At 36.4% G+C, this 22,366-nt stretch overlaps 1 protein-coding gene across 1 annotated transcript in view; it reads right to left on the minus strand.

The window, feature by feature from the left end:
* Positions 1–1,554: 1,554 nt before the first annotated feature.
* LOC121430603 (spectrin beta chain-like) overlaps positions 1,555–22,366 on the minus strand; it is a 51,754-nt gene continuing 30,942 nt past the window's right edge. The window contains exons 3-5 of the mRNA XM_041627921.1: positions 3,011–3,100; positions 2,283–2,360; positions 1,555–1,695 (exon numbers count right to left, since the gene is read on the minus strand). Coding sequence (XP_041483855.1) covers positions 1,588–1,695; positions 2,283–2,360; positions 3,011–3,100 — 276 coding nt within the window. The 3' untranslated portion in view covers positions 1,555–1,587. The remainder of the gene's footprint in view (positions 1,696–2,282; positions 2,361–3,010; positions 3,101–22,366) is intronic.

Consider the following 22,366-nt stretch of genomic DNA (forward strand, 5'->3'; position numbering starts at 1 on the left):
GGTTTCAACCCGCGAGCCGAGTCAGACTCGGCAATTTTTTCGTGTGTAAACAGAAAGCCGTGTCGAACTCTCTTGACCAGGTCACTGCGCGCGCTTTCACTTTTGGCATTGTTGTTGTTCACACGGACAAGATTCGATTCCGGCGGTGAATTTCCCGCGTTTAATTTGCGACGTCATAATTCTTCTTCCGTTCGAGATCCGCGAGCCGTGTTGAACTCGCCTTTTTATATGTACATATAAACGCGATCTCTGATCCCTTCTTCGCAGTGTTCAACCCGGCTCGCGGATTCAACACCCGAGCCGAGTCAATGTGAAAACACGGTAATAATTTACTTGATCACTGAAGCATACCTATGTGTCTTCGAAGAATCTGCAAAGGATGTGTGCAATAATGACGGCATATAATAGCATTAGTACCTTCTCATCCCATTGAAACCACGAGGCCATGCATAGACATGCAAGGCTTGCATTCATTGTGTTTTCCCAATCTATCATTTAAGATGATTGAGGAAAATAGTAAAAGCACCGATTATACGAGTGACAATCTTTTATTGCTAAAACAAGATACAAGGATGGAATACCAATAAATGAATTGAACTCATGGCAAAGATTAGGGTTTGAAGTGTTTGACTCGAATAGTACAGCATCACGTTCTTCTAACTTGTTGGAATTGTCAATTTGTAAAGAATAGATGAGTATTTGAGAAATTAAAAAGAGGTGGAATGAACTGGTACAGAAAAGATGTATGCTTTGAATGCATCTACATTAACATACCATTATTTAATAAAAAGGAAAAGGATTTTCAGCAAAAAATATGGGTTTTTAGTTCATCATTTCTGTGAACAGTACCATTACTGTTCACCATCACTTTTATCATCAACATCTTTATCAATATTTAAGAGCATTGCCAAAATTACCACAGCAATATAGCAATCATCACCACTGCTATCATCACTATCATACCCAACACCACCACTGCCTCCTTTCACCATCAAGATCACAACTTCCACCAGCAACATCATAACTACTACCACCATATCCACTCCGACCAGTACCCCCACCATCATCACGATCATCACCAAAACGACCACTGCTATCATTACTATTTTCATTGTTACAACTATCATTATCAACACAATCACTACCACCACATTCACAACTACCACTGCCATCATCAACACTACTTCAACCAAACCAACACCGCCACTGTTATCATCATTCTCACCACCAAAACCATTATAACAATCATCTTTCTATTAATTGTCACAACTACAATTATCAACACAATCCCTACCACCACAGTAACCACTGCCACTGCCACCACGATCATCACCATTATCATCACCATCATCATCATCATCACCATCATCAACACCACCACCACCATCACCATCACCACCACCACCATCACTATAATCATCATCACCAAGACCACCATCATCATCACCACCACCACCACCATCATCAACACCACCACCACCACTATCATCACCACCACCACCATCATTATCACCATAATCATCATCACCAAGACCACCATCACCGCCATCAACATCACCAACATCATCACCACCACCATCACAACCATCACCACCACCTTACCTGGAAATGGAGGATGATTGTCCAAATGAGACCGAGGATGAGTTTGGGATTGCCATCCACGATATCTTCATTCCTAATGTTTACTAATTTAATCTATAAAATAGAGAACAAGTCAAACATTCTCCTAATTGCAACAAACAACCATTGGTTATATATGGAAGAACAGATATATTTAACCAATAATAAGTTAATATCTAATGCTGATTGTCTTCTCACTTCTAACAATCTGAGCAGGGGGTGTGTTTCACAAAGCACCCTTTCCGTGATTTTCACCGACAGATTTGCTCTGAGCCAGTCACATGCAAGGATTTCAGTCAGAGAATGTAATACCAAACAAACATTTTTAATTGCTTTTGCAAAGCTAGCATCCAAAAACTTTTAAACAAATCATAAAATATTTATAAAATTCAACACAATATGGATACTTACTTAGAATATGATTCAAATTATTTACATTGACAAGAAAATAAACATTAATGAAGTAAGGTTAAGAGTTGTAAGGAATGGTATGAAAATGTGCTGAATATTTTGCATGGAATATTCTGCTCGTTTGTTTTTTTATTCTTCTTTTTTTTCAATTCCATGCTAGCTTTACTCTTAATCATGTCTAGCATTTACTGCATTTTTCAATGAACTTTGACATGATAATAAGTTTTTTTTCTAATTTATTATTAACTTACTTTTCTTTTCCTAAGAAAGGCAAGAGCATTCTCAACATTTTGGAGTTTGTGTATCCGCAATGGACCCCTTTCTCTTTGCTGCAATGATAAAATGAAGATGAAAAAAAACACTCACTAATATAGGAAAAGGAATCATACAGACTATAAAAAATAACATTTTCATTCTAAAGCTAATGATATGTTAGGGTGACACCTTTTATATCATTTATTGTTACACAATTCATGTATTCCCTATTGATAATTTTATTTGTGTAGAGGTTTCAAAATTCATAATCACATGTAGGTTAAAGAGATATGTCACTAGTCATAAATTCTAATTCTGAAGAAAAAAAAATATTCTTTAAAGGTGCATTTACACTTTACACAATAGTTTGTTTGTTTCATAAAGCTATTCTTCTATTCTTTATGTTAAGAGTGACTTTAAGAAATTATGGTGATCCTTTCTTGTGGTAAATGATATTCACCACCCAATGTTTATTGGTGATTATTTCACACATAAGAAAGATTCACCAGTCATTCTTAAAGTCAACCCCCCCCCCCTCAGTGTACATTTTTAGCATATATTATTTATTTTGTATGTACTTGATGATATTATTGAAGATTATGAATCTGTTGGCATTACTTTTTTAGTAATAATACACTTTCAAATTCAAACAGTACCTCCTAATGAAATGCTTAAAAATTGCAATCAATTGCATCCATTCCATTAAAACAAAGGGAAAACTTACAATTCTTTCTTGGCCCAAGACTTCTAGGAGAGCAATAAGATTGTGGCCATCTTTCAGATCTTCAAACAAGTCCCTCACCTGTCGCTTTGCCTGTCAAAACAATGAAAGATATGACACCATTCTTTTATCTAGGAGCAGAGAGAGCATATTAATGGGGTTTATTTTCAATCGGTCTAGTGCCAATTCGTCTAATTATCAACTCGTCTACTATCATTTGGTCTACCATCAGTTTGTCCACAATCCGCAGGGTCTAATTTCCATTTCACCCACTCACCGTTTCGTCTAATGGCCAGTTGGTCCAATAGCCATTTAGTCCAGAAACCATTTGGTCTAATTGGACTAAGTGTTAATTGGGTGAAAGGAATGAAAAGAAAATGAGTATTAGACCAACTCGTTATGAGACGAAATAGTCATAGACAAAATGGCGACTACACAAAGTGATTTATTGTCCAAATGGTTGATAGATGCAGGGATCCAGGAACCATTGACTGCATTGGGGAATAATTAATCTGTAAAGCGCTTTTAATATAGAGATATCATTTCCACGTATTAGAATTGCTACACAAAACACAATATTTATTTAGAGTGTTTTAGAGATGCATTAAAAAACATGTATTTTGATCTGCATCAATTGCCCATGCAGTATCAGAGCGCATCCCTAAAAAGGACCGAAATCTGATGAATATCCCATAGGCTCCTGTACAAAATCTGCTATTGAATATGAGAGCTTATTCAACAGTTGAGGGTGTTTGCGCAAATGCGTGAAATTTACAACGCGTACAGCATAGAGCACAACTACGCTCAATGACGTCCTAATAAATAACTCTTTTTTGGGGGGGGAGGGCCAATATTCCACTTATTTGCGATTCATGGAATATTTTCCTGAACTCTTTGAATATTTCTGGTATTCCATTCCGAGCCATCAAATATAATATGAATGCCATTACCTAATTGTTTTTAAAGAAATTAGTGCATGAAAACATATAAGATGGAGCGTTTACTTAAAAGAATACCAAAACAGGACATTCTAAATGGTATCAAAGCAGAGAATAAAATACCAAATTCTGAGCATACTGGTAAGTGATTGATCCAAGATTAGATTTTTAAATCTTAATAATCTAAATAGATTAACCGATTGCATTTGATGCCCTGAAGAGGGTCCAAGAAATGCTTGTGCCTAGTTTTACGGGAATAGTTTATTATTCTGTCATCTAACTGCATTTAATCAGTTCCACAGTTTAACAGAATTATTCCAATCTCATACCCCTTTCATAAACCCAATTATGCGGCTAATAGCAGCATAATTTGGTCGTAAAATTGGAGGAGGACCAGAGTTATCCGCATTATTTTGATGCTGCTATTATCCGCATAATAGCAGCATCGGGACAAGATTTTGAGTTTATGAACGCATTTCCAAATAATGCGGATAATTGCCATGGTGCGGTCACAAGGTCACCCTTTTCCAACACAACCGCATCGGAGGGGGGCGTGTCCAGTTGTCATGACGATTATCCGCCTTTTTCAGGACGGGCGCTCGTAAAAATAATGCGGCTTATTTTCGGAGTTTGTGAACGCAATTTTTATTGAATTATCCGCATTACTCTTAGGCGGCTAATTGGAGGATGGGTTTATGAAAAGGGTATCAGTTTGGATCCATCCTTGAGAATACTCTGGGGAGACAAATTGTAGGCTAAAGTAATACTGACTCAGTCCAAATGGTTCTCAAATTTAAAAAAAATGAACTTTTCCTGACCTATCGTCAAACTCAAACAATACAAATTTTCTGTTTGACACTGAAAATACGTTTTCGCTTTTTATAAACACAAATTGTTAAAACCTTTACAAATCTCTTCTTTGCAATGAAACAATGGTGAGTCATGGGTAGTATTTCACAAAACAAATGCTCAGTGATTGGCACTGAGAAATTCACTCTGAGCCAATCAGATGCAAGTATTTCAGTAGCTTGTAACAATCAGTGAGATCATTATTTGTTTTATGCAATGCTCCCATGGGTATCCATTCCAATATGTACACGAGCATGTATATTTCAACAAGCAAATGTTAGCATTCGGTGCGATGGTGTATTTGATCAAACATGAATCTATAGAATGACTCTGATTGAAAGGAAGAATTTTTCCCAAGAGTCTCTTTAATCTTTGATCATTTCAGAAATGAAGATCAATTCAATTTTCATCAAAAATTTTATCACTATAGATTCATTAAATCCTGGTTAAGATTAAGTGCATGAAATAAAGGTCTACACTCTGCATTCCAAGGATTTTAAATAAATCCAGATCTGCTGTGAATGGTGACCAGCCGAATTTTTAATTTATTTTAAATCTCAAATGATTTAAATTCAAATCTTTAAGCTTTATGTTTAAATCCTAATGGTTTATTTCTTTATCTTATATTGGGCTGGTTACTATTGACAGCCGATCTGGATTTATTTCAAATCCTTGGAATTTAGAGCGTACACTTACCATTTATTGTATTTCATATTTAACTCAATCTTCATAATCACGGAAGTAAATGTGATGATTTCCCTTCTTCCTTTTTCTTTTATGTCTATATTTTTTCCCGTTATATCATCATTTTCCTCATCTCACTTTCTCTCTTTCTTTCTTTCGTTCTTTCCTCCTCTGATTCCTCCTATCTTTCAAACTTTCAAGATTTCTTTCTTTTATCTGTCCTTTCTGGGGAATGCTAAAAGATGTGTTTGGATAAACTTTGTGTCATATCATAGAGTCCTTTATGAAGACATTCAGAAAACTGAAAATTGCAACCAGTTGGCTAAACAACCTTCATGAACATTTTTTTTTCATAAAACAGCATTATGAAAAACTTTACTAATCCAAAGTCCTCCAAAAGCAAATACAAGTATACTACTCAATTCAATGTGCATTTATTTCATTTTCGATTTAAAAACAAACACTGTAAAATAATACAAAATCTATAATTTATTATCTTATTTACACTGATCATTAAATCTTGTATTCTGAATAACAATTAAACCACTTGTACGATTCGGTGACAGGACGTTTGCCCCTGTGACAACTGCTACAGGCTTAATTTCGTCTAAGATGTGGAGCGTTGTGGCCCAGTGGATAAGTCTTCTGACTTTGAAACAGAGGGTCGTGAGTTCGAATCCCAGCCATGGCGTTATTTCATTCAGCAAGAAATTTATCCACATTGTGCTGCACTCGACCCAGGTGAGGTGAATGGGTACCCAGCAGGATTAATTCCTTGAATGCATGAGCGCTGAAAGGCAGCTCGAGCTAGAGCCGGGGTAATAATAACAACGTGCCTCGGAATAGAATATTTCTAGATATATGGCGCTATATAAATGCCTATTATTATTATTAAGATGTAGGGGAAGGGTTAGGGTTGCAAAAGGGTTTTACGTTAGGTGTAGTATTAGTTATAATGTATAGGGTATAGTGCTAAATAGGTAGAATCTAGAGCGGTAGAATTTAGAGCGGAGCAATTGTCACCGCAGCAAATGTCATGGAGCCGTAACATTTCATCAAACGCTTGCACATGAAGTTACTTCGATTTTTCTTATGGTTTCATTGAGAAGTTTATATATTTGAAGAGCCATGCCCCTCTGCAGACAGACAAATCAAAGTTCTTCTCTTCCGAAGTGCTAGACATAGTGGATAATAATGTGAGTGGCAGTTCTCACGCCCACGCCCTCCCTATTTATTCCCCCCTAAACCACATTGGTTTATTTCTTGGCGGAGGAGTGGGGGATTTACTCAGCGGACGTGCGGAGCTCAAAGGTTGAGGGAGATGGAAGGTGGCTTGGAGTGGGCAGATAAGAAAAATAGAAAAAGAAAAAAAAATAGAGGGGATATCAAACGGTAAGAAGGTGGAAAGGAAAAAGAAATACAGAAAGAACAAAATAGAAATAGAAATTGAGGGGACGATGGGGGCAGGGATGAGGCAGGGATGGATAGGGCTGGCAGACAGAATAAACACCAAAAAAAGGATGAAAGGGAAATAAACAAACTTTAAAATGAAAAAAGGGAATCAAAATAGAAATGAGACAGATGGATCTGGCAGGAATGGAAAGAATTGGCTGACAAATATAGGAAAAACAAAGTAAAGGAAAATAAGCATCACTTCAAAATGAAAACAGAATAAAAATGGGCCAAAAGATAAACCAAACATGAAGTAAAACTGAATATGCTGAAGAAGGCTAGCATGAATATGCACATGTGGGCACATATCATTACTAAAAATAAGCAAACAAGGCTACCCCAAGATACCATGTTGATTTTGGTAATTACCGAGCAATTACTCACTTTTCAAAGAATCATTTCACACACAATTTTTATTCATACCTAGCGACGGGGGGAGGGGGTCATTCTGCTGGAGTATGTTCAAATTCTTCTTAAAATCATTAATGCAAATTGAAATTCTACTAGGGCATGTTAAAAATAATTTTTTCATAACACGAATTAGCGTGCAGGTATCATATACATTTGCAATCAGGACTGCAGTCTTTTAACTCTGATTTAACAACTAGCCCCCGAACCAAGCAATTGTGTGAAATTTTGGTTGAGCATGCAGCCCATGGACAGGTCCACGAGCAGCCCATCCCACTTCAGGAGCTACCCATAATGCATCTCCCTATATAAACCAAGCTTAAATCAGGGGGTACCTATACACGTACACTCTTTGATAACTCACCGACTCTCCGACAGAGAAAAAGTGAGGGGGTGAGAAGAAAAATTGAAGCAAAAAAGCAAACTCGACTTAAGAAAACAACTCCAACTGTGCAAATAATAAAGGCATTTTCACAAGTTGGACAATACAATTGAATATGTCAAGGTTTTTTCCTAGGTCTTGTTCTTTATCTTGTTTTTTTTTCTTTCTTTAGTCTTTTTCTTCATTTTGATGGTTAGTCATGGAGTCCTCGGCAGGAAGCACAAATGACATGGGGCGAAACATAAGAGGATATTTCATAGGTTTATCCAGTGACACCGTTATAAATGCTAGCAGTACTTCAATGATGTTAGCAGTCACAGTTAAATGGTTACAAATAACTTCTTTACAAACTATTTATTATTATTATCTTGTACAAGTATAATTCTCTGGGCGACTTCCTAGCTTATGTCTATTTCTATATGCAGCATAAAGGTGTTTTCAGCATTTTATTTTCATTTTCTGCTTTTAAGCTGCTCTGCATAGTGCACAATGTTAAGCTAATATAATTTATATGCTGCTAATACATGTTTCATGTCAACACTTTTATGTCAAAGTTTTCCTTCAAATTTTTCTCTTTGTTCCTCTGTCTTTTGAATTTACTTTTTCCATCCCTTCTTCTTTCTTTCTCTAGATCCTCCTTTCCCCTTCACCACTGGTAAATCCAGGGGGCACAGCCTGAACGTGCCTCCCCCCCCCTTTGAGAAGCAAAACTAAAATTTGTAATGTAAAAATGCTGTTAAAACCAGAATGTGCCCCCCTTTTGCTTGTCAATTTTTTTCAGGGAACATTTTTTTTTGCTTGTCAAATATTTCCATGGATAAATTTGCCACTCCCCCCCTTGGAAAATCCTGGATCTGCCCCTGTCCTGCTTTCATTCTCTTTCTCCTTCTCATGTTAATTCTTACTCTCCTTCTCTCTGCTTATCTTCTTCTTATCCTTTTTTTCTTGTCTCGCCATTTCTTTATTCCCGTTTTCTTCCAATCTCCCCTCCCCATTCTCTGTCTCTCCCTCTAAGGTACAATCTTTCCATCCACCCTCATCTCCTTTTTTTATACACATCTCTCCTTCAAATGTCTCCTTCCCAATTCCCCCTTCATTTCACTATCTTCCATCCTCCTTCATTCCCTTCATCTGGTGGTAGGAGCATCGTTGTCTAGCGGTTACAACTCTCCTCTTTTAATCAGAGGGACATGGGTTCGAATCCCAGCCATGGCGCGTTATCTTTCCGCAAGAAATTTACCAACATTGTGCTTCACTCGACCCAGTGAGGTGAATGGGTACCCGGTATGATTTATTCCTTGAATGCTTTAGCGCCTGTATGGCAGCTACAGCCGGGGTAATAATAAGATACCGAGTATCAAGTGCAGTAGAGTATATGCAATTATAGTAGCTGCGCTATACAAATTGAACATATACTACTATTATCTTTTTCACAGTTACGTGTTCAGGGCCAGGGCTCTCTATCTTCCTTTCCTCTATATTATACCTAACAATCTCAGTCATACCTGTTATATTTGAACAAATGTCTGACTCTCAACTAACAAACGAAACAAGCATGTCAAGGCGTTGCCTTATTTCATACAAAGCAACTTTAGAAATAATCAGCTTAATCTTATCAAAATCAGAGTATAAAAAACACTTTTCAAGACCAAGACCTCTTTGCTTTCAAGACCCAGCGGTTCTAACCATTGAAATGAAAAGAAAAATGAAAAGAAGGAGTTTCACAGGTCACCGCCTGATCACGATTCCTGGGGACCTTTTAGCAGACTTGAAATAAATCACGCCGTTTGATTCATTCAGACACGAATGAATAAATATAAAAAGCACAAAAGGCTTTAACAAAATCCTGTCTGTGACTCATGCCTTTTCCAAACACAAGAAAAAAGAGAGAAAGAAAGAAAATGCCCAACCCCCTTCCGATGAATGACATGATATGTGACTCCGAATTCAATTTTGCAGCCATAGGGGCACATTCAGATTTATTGCCAAAATGGGGGCAAAAGCCATAAACTTAGTAGCGGAATGCAATTATAGAGTGACTGATTTTATAACGTACTACCTGAGGTCAATTTTTTGTGAAAACTAGGGTAAAGGATGCACCGTAAAATGTATTATTTGGATTATCGCGGGCCACCGAAGCGGGGTATTGGGGTCTCAAGCCCCTCTGCTCCTCCCCCCCCAAACACACTTGTTTCGTTTAACATGTATAAAACCAATACACTCTAAAATGAAATGTTTGATAAATATTTAAAAGGTCTGATGAGTGAAAACGTTTTCTAAATGTTGCATTTACCACTTTAATAAAATGGTTCACCAAACGCTTTAATTGTTAGATTCAGCTTTATACAAGGTTGGATAGAACATTTGAAAAGATTGTCACTCCCCAAACCTTTCAAATGTTGATTTAACATTTTGTTTTTTAGAGTGTACCATCTGATTGTGTTTTCAAGTAGGGTCATTCACCAATATTTGGCTCCACCCCCCTCCCCCCCAACTTTCAGAACTGATTATAGCACGATATAGGTGGTTTCAAACCGCCTCGATCACAAGAATCCCGGTTAAATTACGAGAACTTTTTAAGGCTAAAAAATACCCGTTAATTATTCCTGCATTCACACCGCCCCGAAACACATCCTTCGGGATAAGTTCCCGAAGACTACGAGCATGCGCAGTGTGGTCTGATAAGCAGGCAAGGCGCGAGATTCAAAATCACTAGCCCAGCAGCCACCCACGCCACCGCGCCCAACGACACGCTGGGCTAAAAGGTCCCGTAACTTGCTTTCACATTGCCAAAATACCTGCGACCTTGGAAAAATCCCCGCGAAAGTTCTCATAATTTCTCCAAGTACCTACTATTTAGCGGGTATTTTCTTTCGGGGAAATTACGCGTAGTTTGCTTTCACATTACCAACATACCTGGTATTTTCTGATCGGGGTAAATTTCCCGATCAGAGAATACCTGGAACTGGCGAACTTCGAGGTGGTCTGAAACCACCTATTGAAAATGTCCTACTACTGGATAGGGGCAACAATTTAAAATCAGTAATGTTTCATCAAGCACACATGTATCTCTGAATCAGGAAAAATAATTAGAAGGGCGCTTAGGTGATTGGACACCTAAAGTAGCCCCTGAAAATAGAAACATCTATCTTTCTTTCCCCTATTACTTTCTACTTGTAGCTCTGGGTTAAATTATTGTTCTCAATTTCACACACAATTTTCTGTTATTAGATTTATACTTGAAATTTCCATCTGTTTATGTTCAAGATTTTTATTTTCCATTTGCATTGTATATATGCTTGTATTTTGTTTTGTTTCATGTCATACAGGGCCCCCAAGTACAACAGTATTTGACTACTGATGGGGTTACCCTGTAGAAACAATACCAATTAAATAAATAAATAATTAAAAAAAAACAGAGCGTCTAAATTCCTCATTCCCTGCAATGTCACAGTCTATAAATTATTGCTAATTTTGAAATATTGGTATCCAACATTTTTTTTTAAATAATAATTGCTTGCCTGTAAGGCAACAAGACAATAATTTACAGCAAGAAACTTCAGTTCTGAAGAAAAAAAAACACACACTTCGTTTATGAATACATAATTCTTGTCACAAGAGGGGGCTCTTGCACTGTCTTACATAGAGTTCTTACACGGTGCCTAGACACCGTTCATGCACTCGGAGCACAGGTAAAGGTACATACAGTAACGGTATACAGAAAATTCAAAACCTTCAAGGCTGATTCTTATTTCAAAATTACAAAATCTTAAATTTTAATGATTGCCATGACAATAATCATGATGACAAATAGGAAATGATCTCAATGATGTTGCTTAAAGAGAAATGCCAGTAGTTGAAGTAAACACTATTTACTTCAATAACTCCATACATCTACTTGATTTGCTAGTTCAGCCCTCTGGACTGCCATACCCGAATAGAACTCCCAAGGATTTAAAAAGCGCGAGCGCGCCCTCTCCCGTTCAGGCTTACTACCCATGATCACCGCGCAATTAGCGTCCATCTCCCTCTTTTGCTTTCGGCAAGCCACCTGTCAAGACGTGCTCAGATAAGTCTCCTAAGAGCTCAAATCTTTTTGAGCTTTGGTATATTATTTTCGCTTATCTGTGGTTCATTCTCCCTTTTAATTTCAATCTTTCCATTTGTGTGTAAGATTGTGTTCAGAATTTACACTTGGCGTGACTTTTTAGACGTGTTTTTGGAGACACTTAAATTGTTTTTCTAACGTTTGAGTTCTCGTCGCGCCGCATATGAGGAAGTCTGTAAAACCAGGCTTGTCAGTATATCATCGAGGATCTAGATCTGGTACAGTTACATAAACTGAACTTTGTGAAATCTTGAAATCTACACTGAAAAATGTTCACACTGAAGATCACCAACACAGATAGGCACACGTGGGACAATGTATCATTATTGCTGGAATAAAGACCCGACGGAAGTGACAGAATCTGCGCTTATTTTGCTTATTTCTCAGCAATTACACAATTTCTTCCAGAATCCTTTGGCACATATTTTTTATTCATACAAACAGACACTTGGGTGGTCATTATTTTAGATTCTGTAAAAGGTCATTTTGAGATCATTACCAATACTGGAATTTATCTTTAAAAATGAATTATCAATTTTGATTTCAATTCAACAATCTTCATAATTCATTTTATATATTTACTTATTTCTTCTTAACTCATTGAGTGCTTCGTGCACGCTACGTATCCTACTATAACATGCCACACTCGTGCTCGCACGCCTACTATTGATTGCTTTGTGCTTGCATTGTTTCCTACCCTCGCCTGCTTCGTGCATGACTGCGCACATTCGGAATAACAATCATTGTTACGCCGTTTTGCATTGTATTGCGCATCGCATGCATGCCGTAATTATCACTATTGTGTGCAGTGTGAACTCTGCTTTCTGACAGATAAACTTACTCACGCGGTTTACATTCGACTTTTTCGAGTATTTTTACATTTTTTACAAGATATGGCTCCGCCTCTGAGAGAGAAGAGACCTAGGTTTTTGATCCATACAAAACACTCCACAAAATGGAACTACTTGATACAACTCATATTTTAGCAGTAAAGATAATAACCAATCCACATAATGAGGACATCATTATAAGGGGTATGAAATTTCCTACAACTTTACTACACAATATTTTGTGGATAAACTAATCATTAGAGAGTTACAAGCAATTGTAATCATGACTATTGGAAGGAGTGAATACGACTCGCGATCCCAAAATCAATGTGGCACAGGGGGGTTTTGTGGCTGGCACAGGGGATTAGCATAGGATTAGCACTGTGGCATTGGCTTAGTAGTGTGCGTGGCATGTTAAGAGTTAATTGAACAGGATAGCCCCATTAGCAAGTATAATACTGTTATACTAGTAGGGGATGCTGCACCACATAAAATTCATATACAAACGTAAATATACAAGAAAATGTTAAATGGTGACTGGAAAGACTGGTACAAATATTGGAAGCTACTTGTCTACGTGTAGGCCTAATAAAAAAGTACAAAATAGTTAAAAACATACTAAATAAACAACATATAGGCCTACAGAAATGTGCTATGGAATTCATGTGGCAATTAAAGGGGAAGTTCACCCTGAAGAAAACTTTGTTGTAAAAATAGCAGAAAATATAGTAAAAAATATTGGTGAAGGTTTGAGGAAAATCTGTTAAAGAGTAAGAAAGTTATTAGAGTTCAAAATTTTGGATTTGTGACGTCATAAACGAGCAGCTGCCCCATGTGTTATGTAATATAAAATGTATGAATTTCAAATTTGGTATGGTTCCTGATGACTTAATTTTGTTTTCTTTTCATGATCGGGTGTGAAACGATTTGTCTATTGATATACAAAAGTTACAGTGAAAACCATTTTCAATTTTCTGAGAAAATGACATTTCATTGATTTTTTACCATTCGCTATGTAGGGATGCTGCTCGCATATGACGTCACAAATCAAATAATTGAAATTCTAATAACTTTTTAATTATTTGATGAATTTTTCTCAAACCTTCGGCAATATTTTGTATCATTTTTTCTGCTATTTTTACAATAAACTTTTTGTCAGGGTGAACTTCCCCTTTACGCATCTATATGACTCTACAGCACAGGAGAAAAAAAATCCACTTGTTGGTTGATTTGTTTATATGATGGGGTGGGAGAAAGGCACTCCTTCTTGACCTCTGACCTCACACTCCAGTCTCCAAGATCCTCATTCACACTTAAAGAAACATAAGAATGGGGCAATGATTCAATTTCTTGTCTTGGAGCCAGCAGCTTGTAAAATATACCATTTTTATTTACGAAATCCTGTGGTCAACTGTCCTTTGAAAGAAATGTCCTTCACTAGTTCACTGTAAAAATGCTGTGAATTAAAACTTAAAGCATGTTATTTAAGACATCACTCTAACAAACAAAATTTGAACAATTTTTGTTCAAAAGTTTTAACGATTTTTAAAAGTTTAAACTTGTTATGAATGACAGACTTTATCAATGTGCTTAATTTTAAATTTTTTTTTTTTGCAGTGTTCATTAATGCGGTTTCAGTTATTATGTAGGCCTACATGGTATTTGTGTGGGGTTTTTGTAGTTTTCAGTGTAATTGTTGCTTTTAGGATTTATTTTTATGGTATCATGCAGAAGACGTTCAAGCATGTCATCCTTACAATACACACTAAAAATCTAAAATTAATTCGTAAAAAATATTATCTTTGTAAAGGAACTCCAAATAGTTTTTTTTTAAAACATGAAAACTCATGAATTAGAGAAGCAGAAAGGCATCCCCCCCCAAAAAAAAGACAATTATCAAAAATAAGTTGATAAATAATAATAAATGTACATGTAAAATAATCATGAGAATGACTAGTTTAATCAATAGGAACAGGAAATATCTGTTCAAAAATAAAAAAAAAATTACAGTATTTCCTGAACATTTTTACCAAGTTTTAAATAAATCCACAATTGATTATTATAATTGTATTTCTTTGGGTTTTGTGTACTGTTCTGTCGGAAATGAGAAAAAAAATGAAAAATGAAACTATGTGAACAGATTTATTGTGGGGAACACATCACATTTCCATAAGCAGACTATGAAGTCCCCCAGGAAGAAATGAAAATAAACTATCACTTTGTTTCTCTCTCTCTATAAAAAAGGGCTAAATTTTCATTAGCCAGGAAGTTTTTTTCTGCTATTTCTGGTATCCAGACTCGAACAATCTTAGGTCAATTTTCAACAAGACATAGGCTAGCTAGTACTCAGGCGGCGGGGGCGGTGCCCAGGTTTCTTGATAGCGGGAAATGCGTCCAACAGGACAAAGGTACTCAGGCTAAAATTTCAAGACTAAGCTAACTCAAACTGATGGAGAACTGCCTTGGGGTGCATTTATGCACCACTTTTTTACCTTAAAATTTGAAACACGTTTAGAAATACGCTTCTGCAGAATCACAGTTACATTAAGTCAACAGTAAAAGTGTTTCAACTTTCAAATCACATACATGAAACATGGAAACGGGGGCATTGAAAATACGTTTTTGCATAATCACGTTCTAAAAAGGTAAAAAATAAATGCAACAGAGATTAAATGCAAAAGTGATTGGAATCATGATTCTATAACGTCATTGTGTCGGCCTTCTTCCATGTTCATGCCACACTGCAAGTGGTATTCTTTGCTTTCGCTTCACTCATTATAGATGTACACATGATTCAAAATCGACATTTTATATTTTTTGCAATTAAACTTGTGTTAAATTTGACCTATAATTCCTGGATCAAACTGCGCACTATGATGTGCACTGGACAGGCCTGCAGTGAGGTAGAAACGGTGCTGGAGAGAGGATTGACTTAACTCTGATTTTGCTGTTACCAATTATAACAATAACGGCATATTTACCCCGGGTAGCCACTTCAGTTCCAAAAACTGTTCTCCCAGCGAGCCCTGCAAATATTACCCCGGCTTTAGCACGGCTACCTTGAACGGGCGGGCGCACAAATGATTTACATATTGTGTTTTTAATCATGATTAATTTTTGTGGTCCTAGCTTACGAGTTCGCATAAACGCAGCCTAGAAGGGTTACTACGGGCTAGAATTTCAATACTTGGCAAACTCAAACTGATGGAGAACTGCCCAAACTTTCAGAAGATCTTGGTAGAGACTTTGCACCTGTCGTATTGAATGTTTGATTGCTGATAGAATAGACGTGGGTGGAAACATGGCTTGAGTGTTCTTCAAGTAATGCGTATAAATATCAATAAGTTATGGCAATATCAATATTACACATAATCATGATAATTCATACAATGTATCATGATAACTCCCCCTAATGAGCTATGTGGGTGGAATGCGTGGGAGAGTTATTGATTTATTGCGATTTTGTGATTTTTATTGCGAAGAAAGATATACATTATCATTTGCGTTAAAGTTGACCTACATGTATAATTCCTGGGTCAAACTGCGCACTATGATGTGCACTGGATAGGCCTGAAGTGAGGTAGAAACGGTGTTGGAGAAAGGGTCAACTAAACCAATATTCTGCATTTAAAGTGATTCCTGTTTATGTTTTAATCATGATCCATGATTGTGATCCTAGCTTACGGGTTCGCATAAACGCAGTCTAGAAGGGCTACTACGGGCTAGAATTTCAAGACTTGGCAAACTCAAACCGATGGAGAAGTGCCCAAACTTTCAGAAGATCTTGGTAGAGACTTTGCACCTGTCGTATTCAATGTCTGATTGCTGAAAGAATAGACGTGGGTGGAAACTTGGCTTAAATGTACTTCCAAGTATTATTGAGATTAAATATCAATAAGTTATGGCAATATCAATACTACACATAATCATAATTCATACAATGTGCGTATCATGATAACTCCCCTAATGAGCTACATGTATGTGGGTGGAATGCGTGGGAGAGTTACTGATTTATTGCGATTTCGTGATTTTTTTTTTAATTGCGAAGAAAGATATATATTATCATTTTGGGGGTGGGTGGTACATTGTAATTCCCTAGAGTAAGGCTTACAAATGTTTAATACTGATTGATTAATTATTAATACTGATTAATATTATATATTAAGCATGATATAAATTAATTTGGGAGGATCTGTGGCCCAATTTAGATAGAGATTCATTTAAACCCAACTACAAGAAAACTTGATCGCAAGTCTGGAATTAATGCAACTGATTTATGATCAAAACCTTGCTGATCTTATTAAATGTTTCTACTTTTTAAAGGTACACTGTACCCTAACAACCAAAGAAACTAAATCGAAAATAATATGACTGCAAACATATCTTTTAATTTTAATTTGGAGTGGGTGTTTAACAAAAATATAAATTTTCATGATCATCACTATCATGTTCATATCAAAAACAAATTTTTCAGGTTTCGGAGTAGAGTAAAGAGGGAAGAGATATAGTTTCAAAATTGTTACAATCGAAAATTCCAAACTTGGATTAAAATCCTTTACAACATGTACAATATGCATGATTATAGACCATTACTGCCTGCATAATTTTAGTACTGCTCATGAAAAACATATTGCATGTACAAATTCAAAATAAGGGAGATGGGGTCAATCATATTCTCTGCTCTTTTTTAACCTCCGTATGATGAGAACCTTGTATAGTGGGTGGTTTCATACTTCCATTTATGCAATTTCATTATAATCCAAACTAATACCACTATTTCATGTGGTTTCGATCTATGAGTAGGAGGTTTTTACTGATTGCATGTTTCTATCAAAGTATCTCTTTACAGGGAAACATCTGTCCAAGCATGTTATCAACAAGGGAGGGGGGCAAACATACACCCCATGACAGGTCTAGGGAAAAAATTAGAACAGTACCAGTAGCGTACCTAGGGTGATTCCATACGTGTCGTACGGGACATTTAGAGAACATTTGACAGTTTTTGACAAGAAAAAACAAAAAATATTCCAGTAACTATAGGTGGTCATCAACTACTACCAGAGTGTAAGAAAAACCAAGACTTAACATGACTTGAATTCACATCCTGTATAATACAGAATAAAAATAGTAATGTGTCGTACGGACGCAGAAAAAGTGGCTTTTTTAGAAACCTCAAGTTTGTACTCAAAAGTCTGTGAGTTGGGCAGATAAATTTCATAGAAACTGAACTCAAATTGACACTCAATTACCCAAGAACAAACACATTTATAAAAGAAAGCAAAATAAACATTCATGAATAAATAAAGCAAATTATAATTTTCGAGAACATTGTGGCGTACGGGACATTCAAAATGTGTCGTACGGGACATCTCTAAATTGAAGCCAAACTTTCTTACTTTACTTCAATCACATTATTTGGTTGATGATAATGATAATCCCATCAAACTAAGACATTCATTAGGTTAGAAACCGCTATTAGGTGAATATTTCTGTCAATATATCATAAACAAAATAATGTGTCGTACGGGACAATTGTGTGTCGTACAGGACACTTCTGTGTCGTACGGGACACATGTGTGTCGTACGGGACACTTGTGTGTTGTACAGGCACTTGCGTGTTGTACTGGGCAGCCTGAATAAATAAACATGAACTTTTTATCAATCAGAAGGAGCATTACCCCTAAATTCTTGCTTATTTATGAATAATCTTTTAATAAGCAGTCATTCAGGACAATACAATTAAGTAACCTCAATATATACAATTGGGAGCAATATGTTATAATTTTTTTCATGATGGGAAATGAACAAGTGTTCACAGCATTTTTACGAGCTGAAAAACTTCAGGTTTCGTGTGAAGTTATATTTTAGGGAACTAATTGATGATATCCAAACATTATTTAAACAATAAATGAATGAAACTTTGTATAAATTATGGGGCTAAAATGATGTTATGATTTTTTATATAAAATGTATATCTTCATGATATATGTCACAACTGTCACTTTTTTTGCTTTTTTGGTCACAATTTTCTTTTCTAAAGAAATGCGGTTCTACTTTTTCAAACCCATCTGCATTTCATGAAACCATATGGTTTGTCTTATTTTCCAGATTTTTTTTACAACTTGAAAAAAGTAAGGAGTTTCAATACTGTATATAAAAAATAGTGATCATCAAGGGAAGTCCAAATAGATGATCATGATGATTGATATGTATTTTTTTTTACATCTTATAATAATTCCACATTAGCATGCAAGAGGGAGTCATCTTCCCGGCTAGGTTGAAATAATTATAAAAGTTTTCTTTTCATGCTCAATGAAAAGAAATTAACCTGCTCTGATCAGTGAAAATCACCAGTTTAGCTGAAGGGATTCACAAAAGAATAAGCCTACATGAAATCAATTAAAATGTTTAGAATCACCTATTTCATGTTCTGTGGAGATAAACAAAGTACTTTTTCAGTTCACTTAATGTTAAATCAATTAAATGAATTTAAATATGCCTACTATTTATGGTTTCTGAATTCAAATCCTGCAATTAAATGCATTATTATATTGTGTGTCGTACGGGACATGTCCCGTACGACACAGCGTGCGTCGTACGGGACATTTTTTAATAGGACAATAATTGAAAAATGAAGGGCAGTAATTAGATCCTTATGGGATAAATTGATCACCCATGGGTCAAACAAAGAGAAACTCATTTTATGAAATTGCATCATCAAAAATAAAATTGTAGGAAAAACTTTTGCATTGTCATGTGTCGTACGGGACATTGCCAAAAATAGGTTCGGTAAAATCAGGGCTGCCCCTATTATGGATCATGAAAATGTTGTAGATATTATTTGGAACCATCAATGATATATTATTCTATTGACCTGCAATATTTTCAATCTTTTCTTGCTTTGCAAATAATTGTTTCAGGGGGAATTTGTACTTGACTATTCAATGAGCAAAATTATTGAAAATTTAAAATTCCATTGTTCTCCCCCCAAAAAACTATATCTGTCTTCACTTTTGGTTAAAACTCATAATTTTCATAAAATTTAGGTATCATAGTAAAATATTACACTACTTATGACTTATTGAAAGCATGTTGAAATTTATGACATTTTTGAAGTTCTAGTGTGGAATCGCCCCCTAGGATTTTCCACAGGGGGGTCTTCAATCACAAATAAAGGATTTTGTACCAGAAAAAAAATTGAAAAGCAAAAAAAAAAACTTCAAGATCGTCAGGGGGGCAAAAAAGGTCTTCAAGATCATCAGGGGGGCAGGGATACGTCCTTTGCATGGATTGTGACTCGTCAGGGGGGGGCAGACAGTCTGCCCCCCCCCATAGGTACGCTAGTGAACAGTACTATATCAATAATAATCAATTCATCAGAAGAAATCGGAGGAAGTATTAACTTGTTACTTGAAGGAAGCAATTCAAACTGATTGAGGAAAGGAAACTACAGTTGGACAGGAAATTTCCTCCACAACCAACAGCATCACAGCATGAAGTATATCAAGATCAGGTCATGCCTCATTAAAAGGCTATATACATAGGTAAATTTTAAACCGATGTATGTTTTGATTCATTCAGAAGAAATTCCAATTATGAAACGAAGATAAATCTGTTCACCTGGGTCTCGTATCACAACTAGGGACAGTGATTTTCCGTTTTACCGGTAAATATAACGGAAATTCTGTTTGGTTCTTATACTTTTCATGTAAAAATTCATGGAATTCACCTTTGCAAAATGGAATTCAGGTTTTTGTTATGTACATTTTCAGTGACAAAATGGAATTTCCATTTTTAGATCAAGTTGAAATGGAATTATAGATTTTCGGAAACGGAAAAGATCATATTTTTTAATCAATCGCTAAATGAATTGGCCAACCAGTATCATCGTTGCATGCGCATTTTGCTTAGTTGACTGACTAAGAACCAATCATAATTGTTCTTTCAAATGAACGATTAATCACTATCATTTGTGTTACGGGGCCCTGGACTTATTGCTATTGAAACTGCTTCTCTGTTCTAATAACAGAAGTCCAGATGAACAGATTTATTTTCTCTTCATAATAGGTCAATTTTGGCTTAATCTAATTTATTGGTGGGGTTAAGGGAGGTCTTAGCTCCACTGATAATAATGATAATAGGCATTTATATAGCAACATCTATCTGGAATTAATCTGTTTCAAGGTGCTTTATTTTTATTACCCCCAGCATTAGCTAGAGCTGCCGATTCATTCCAGCGCTATATGCAATCAAGGAATTAATCCTGCCAGGTACCCATTCACCACACCTGGATCTAGGGCAGCACAATATGGATCATTTTCTTGCTGAAGGAAATTAACACCATGGCAGGAATTGTATTTCAATAGGTGGTTTCAGACCGCCTCGAAGTTCGCCAGTTCCAGGTATTCTCTGATCAGGAAATTTACCCCGATCAGAAAATACCAGGTATTTTGGTAATGTGAAAGCAAACTACACGTAATATCCCCGAAAGAAAATACCCGCTTAAATAGTAGGTACTTGGTGAAATTACGAGAACTTTCGCGGGGATTTTTCAAAGGTTGCAGGTATTTTGGCGATGTGAAAGCAAATTACGGGAACTTTTATCCCAGCGAGTCGTTGGGCGCGGCGGCATGGGTGGCTGCTGGGCTAGTGATTTTGAATCTCCCGCCTTGCCTGCTTATCAGACCACACTGCGCATGCTCGTAACTTCGGGAACTTATCCCGAAGGATGTGTTTCGGGGCGGTGTGAATGCAGGAATAATTAATGGATATTTTTTAGCCTAAAAAAGTTCTCGTAATTTAACGGGGATTCTTGTGATCGAGGCGGTTTGAAACCACCTATTGTCGTTTTAGACACAGAACAATCTTAAAATTATGTTATCTAGATATTACCTAATAACGAGACACCACTTTAAAAACCTAGCCTCCACAAAACTCAAGATCCTTATCAAAGTACACAAGACTCCCCATGCAGCCGACCCTATGGACCTACAATCTTTGGTAACCTCACTAATCACTTACATCCACAAATTAGATCACCAGCAAATTTGCTCAGCAAAAAAATGGTATCAACCCAAGTTTGTGGGTGAATGGGGGAATTATCATGAATGGAAAAGCCTGCTGGGATTGGTAGCCTTGGGGCAGCAATCTGTCAGACTTGCATCACCTTAACCACAATGTTTGGGTGTTATTCTAAGGTCAAGTGTTTTAGGTCACTGCTTGTCCTTGACCAGTATAACTGGGGACCCTGGGTTAGTCTCAAGGTTCAGACCCTGCATTCTGATGAATTTGGACAGCTGTTTGACCATCAGTGACCATTCTCTCAAGAATTTACAAAAGTCATTCTAGATCAGCTGTAAAGAGTGACTAGCCATGCATTGGATTCATGTTCCAATCCGTAAGATTAATTTTGAAATCTCAAGAGATTACAAATCAAATCTTTTGACTTTAAATTCAAATCCATGGAGTTTCAAAAAGTGTACACTTGGCTGGTCATTATTCACAGCCATTTTGGGATTAATTTCTAATCCTTGAAATTTACCTTAACAAAAATAGATTACTGTAAACCAAAATATAACATGGTAAAGACGAAACTTGAAAGGGGGATGTTTAGGATTAATATTTTCAAAGTGGGATAAAAAGGGTCAAGCAACTGTCCTTTTTCATTGGTATCATTACTTCACAGACTACATGTACACCTACAGTATC

This window comes from Lytechinus variegatus, chromosome 17, assembly GCF_018143015.1.
Source record: "Lytechinus variegatus isolate NC3 chromosome 17, Lvar_3.0, whole genome shotgun sequence".
NCBI classification, from domain to species: domain Eukaryota; kingdom Metazoa; phylum Echinodermata; class Echinoidea; order Temnopleuroida; family Toxopneustidae; genus Lytechinus; species Lytechinus variegatus.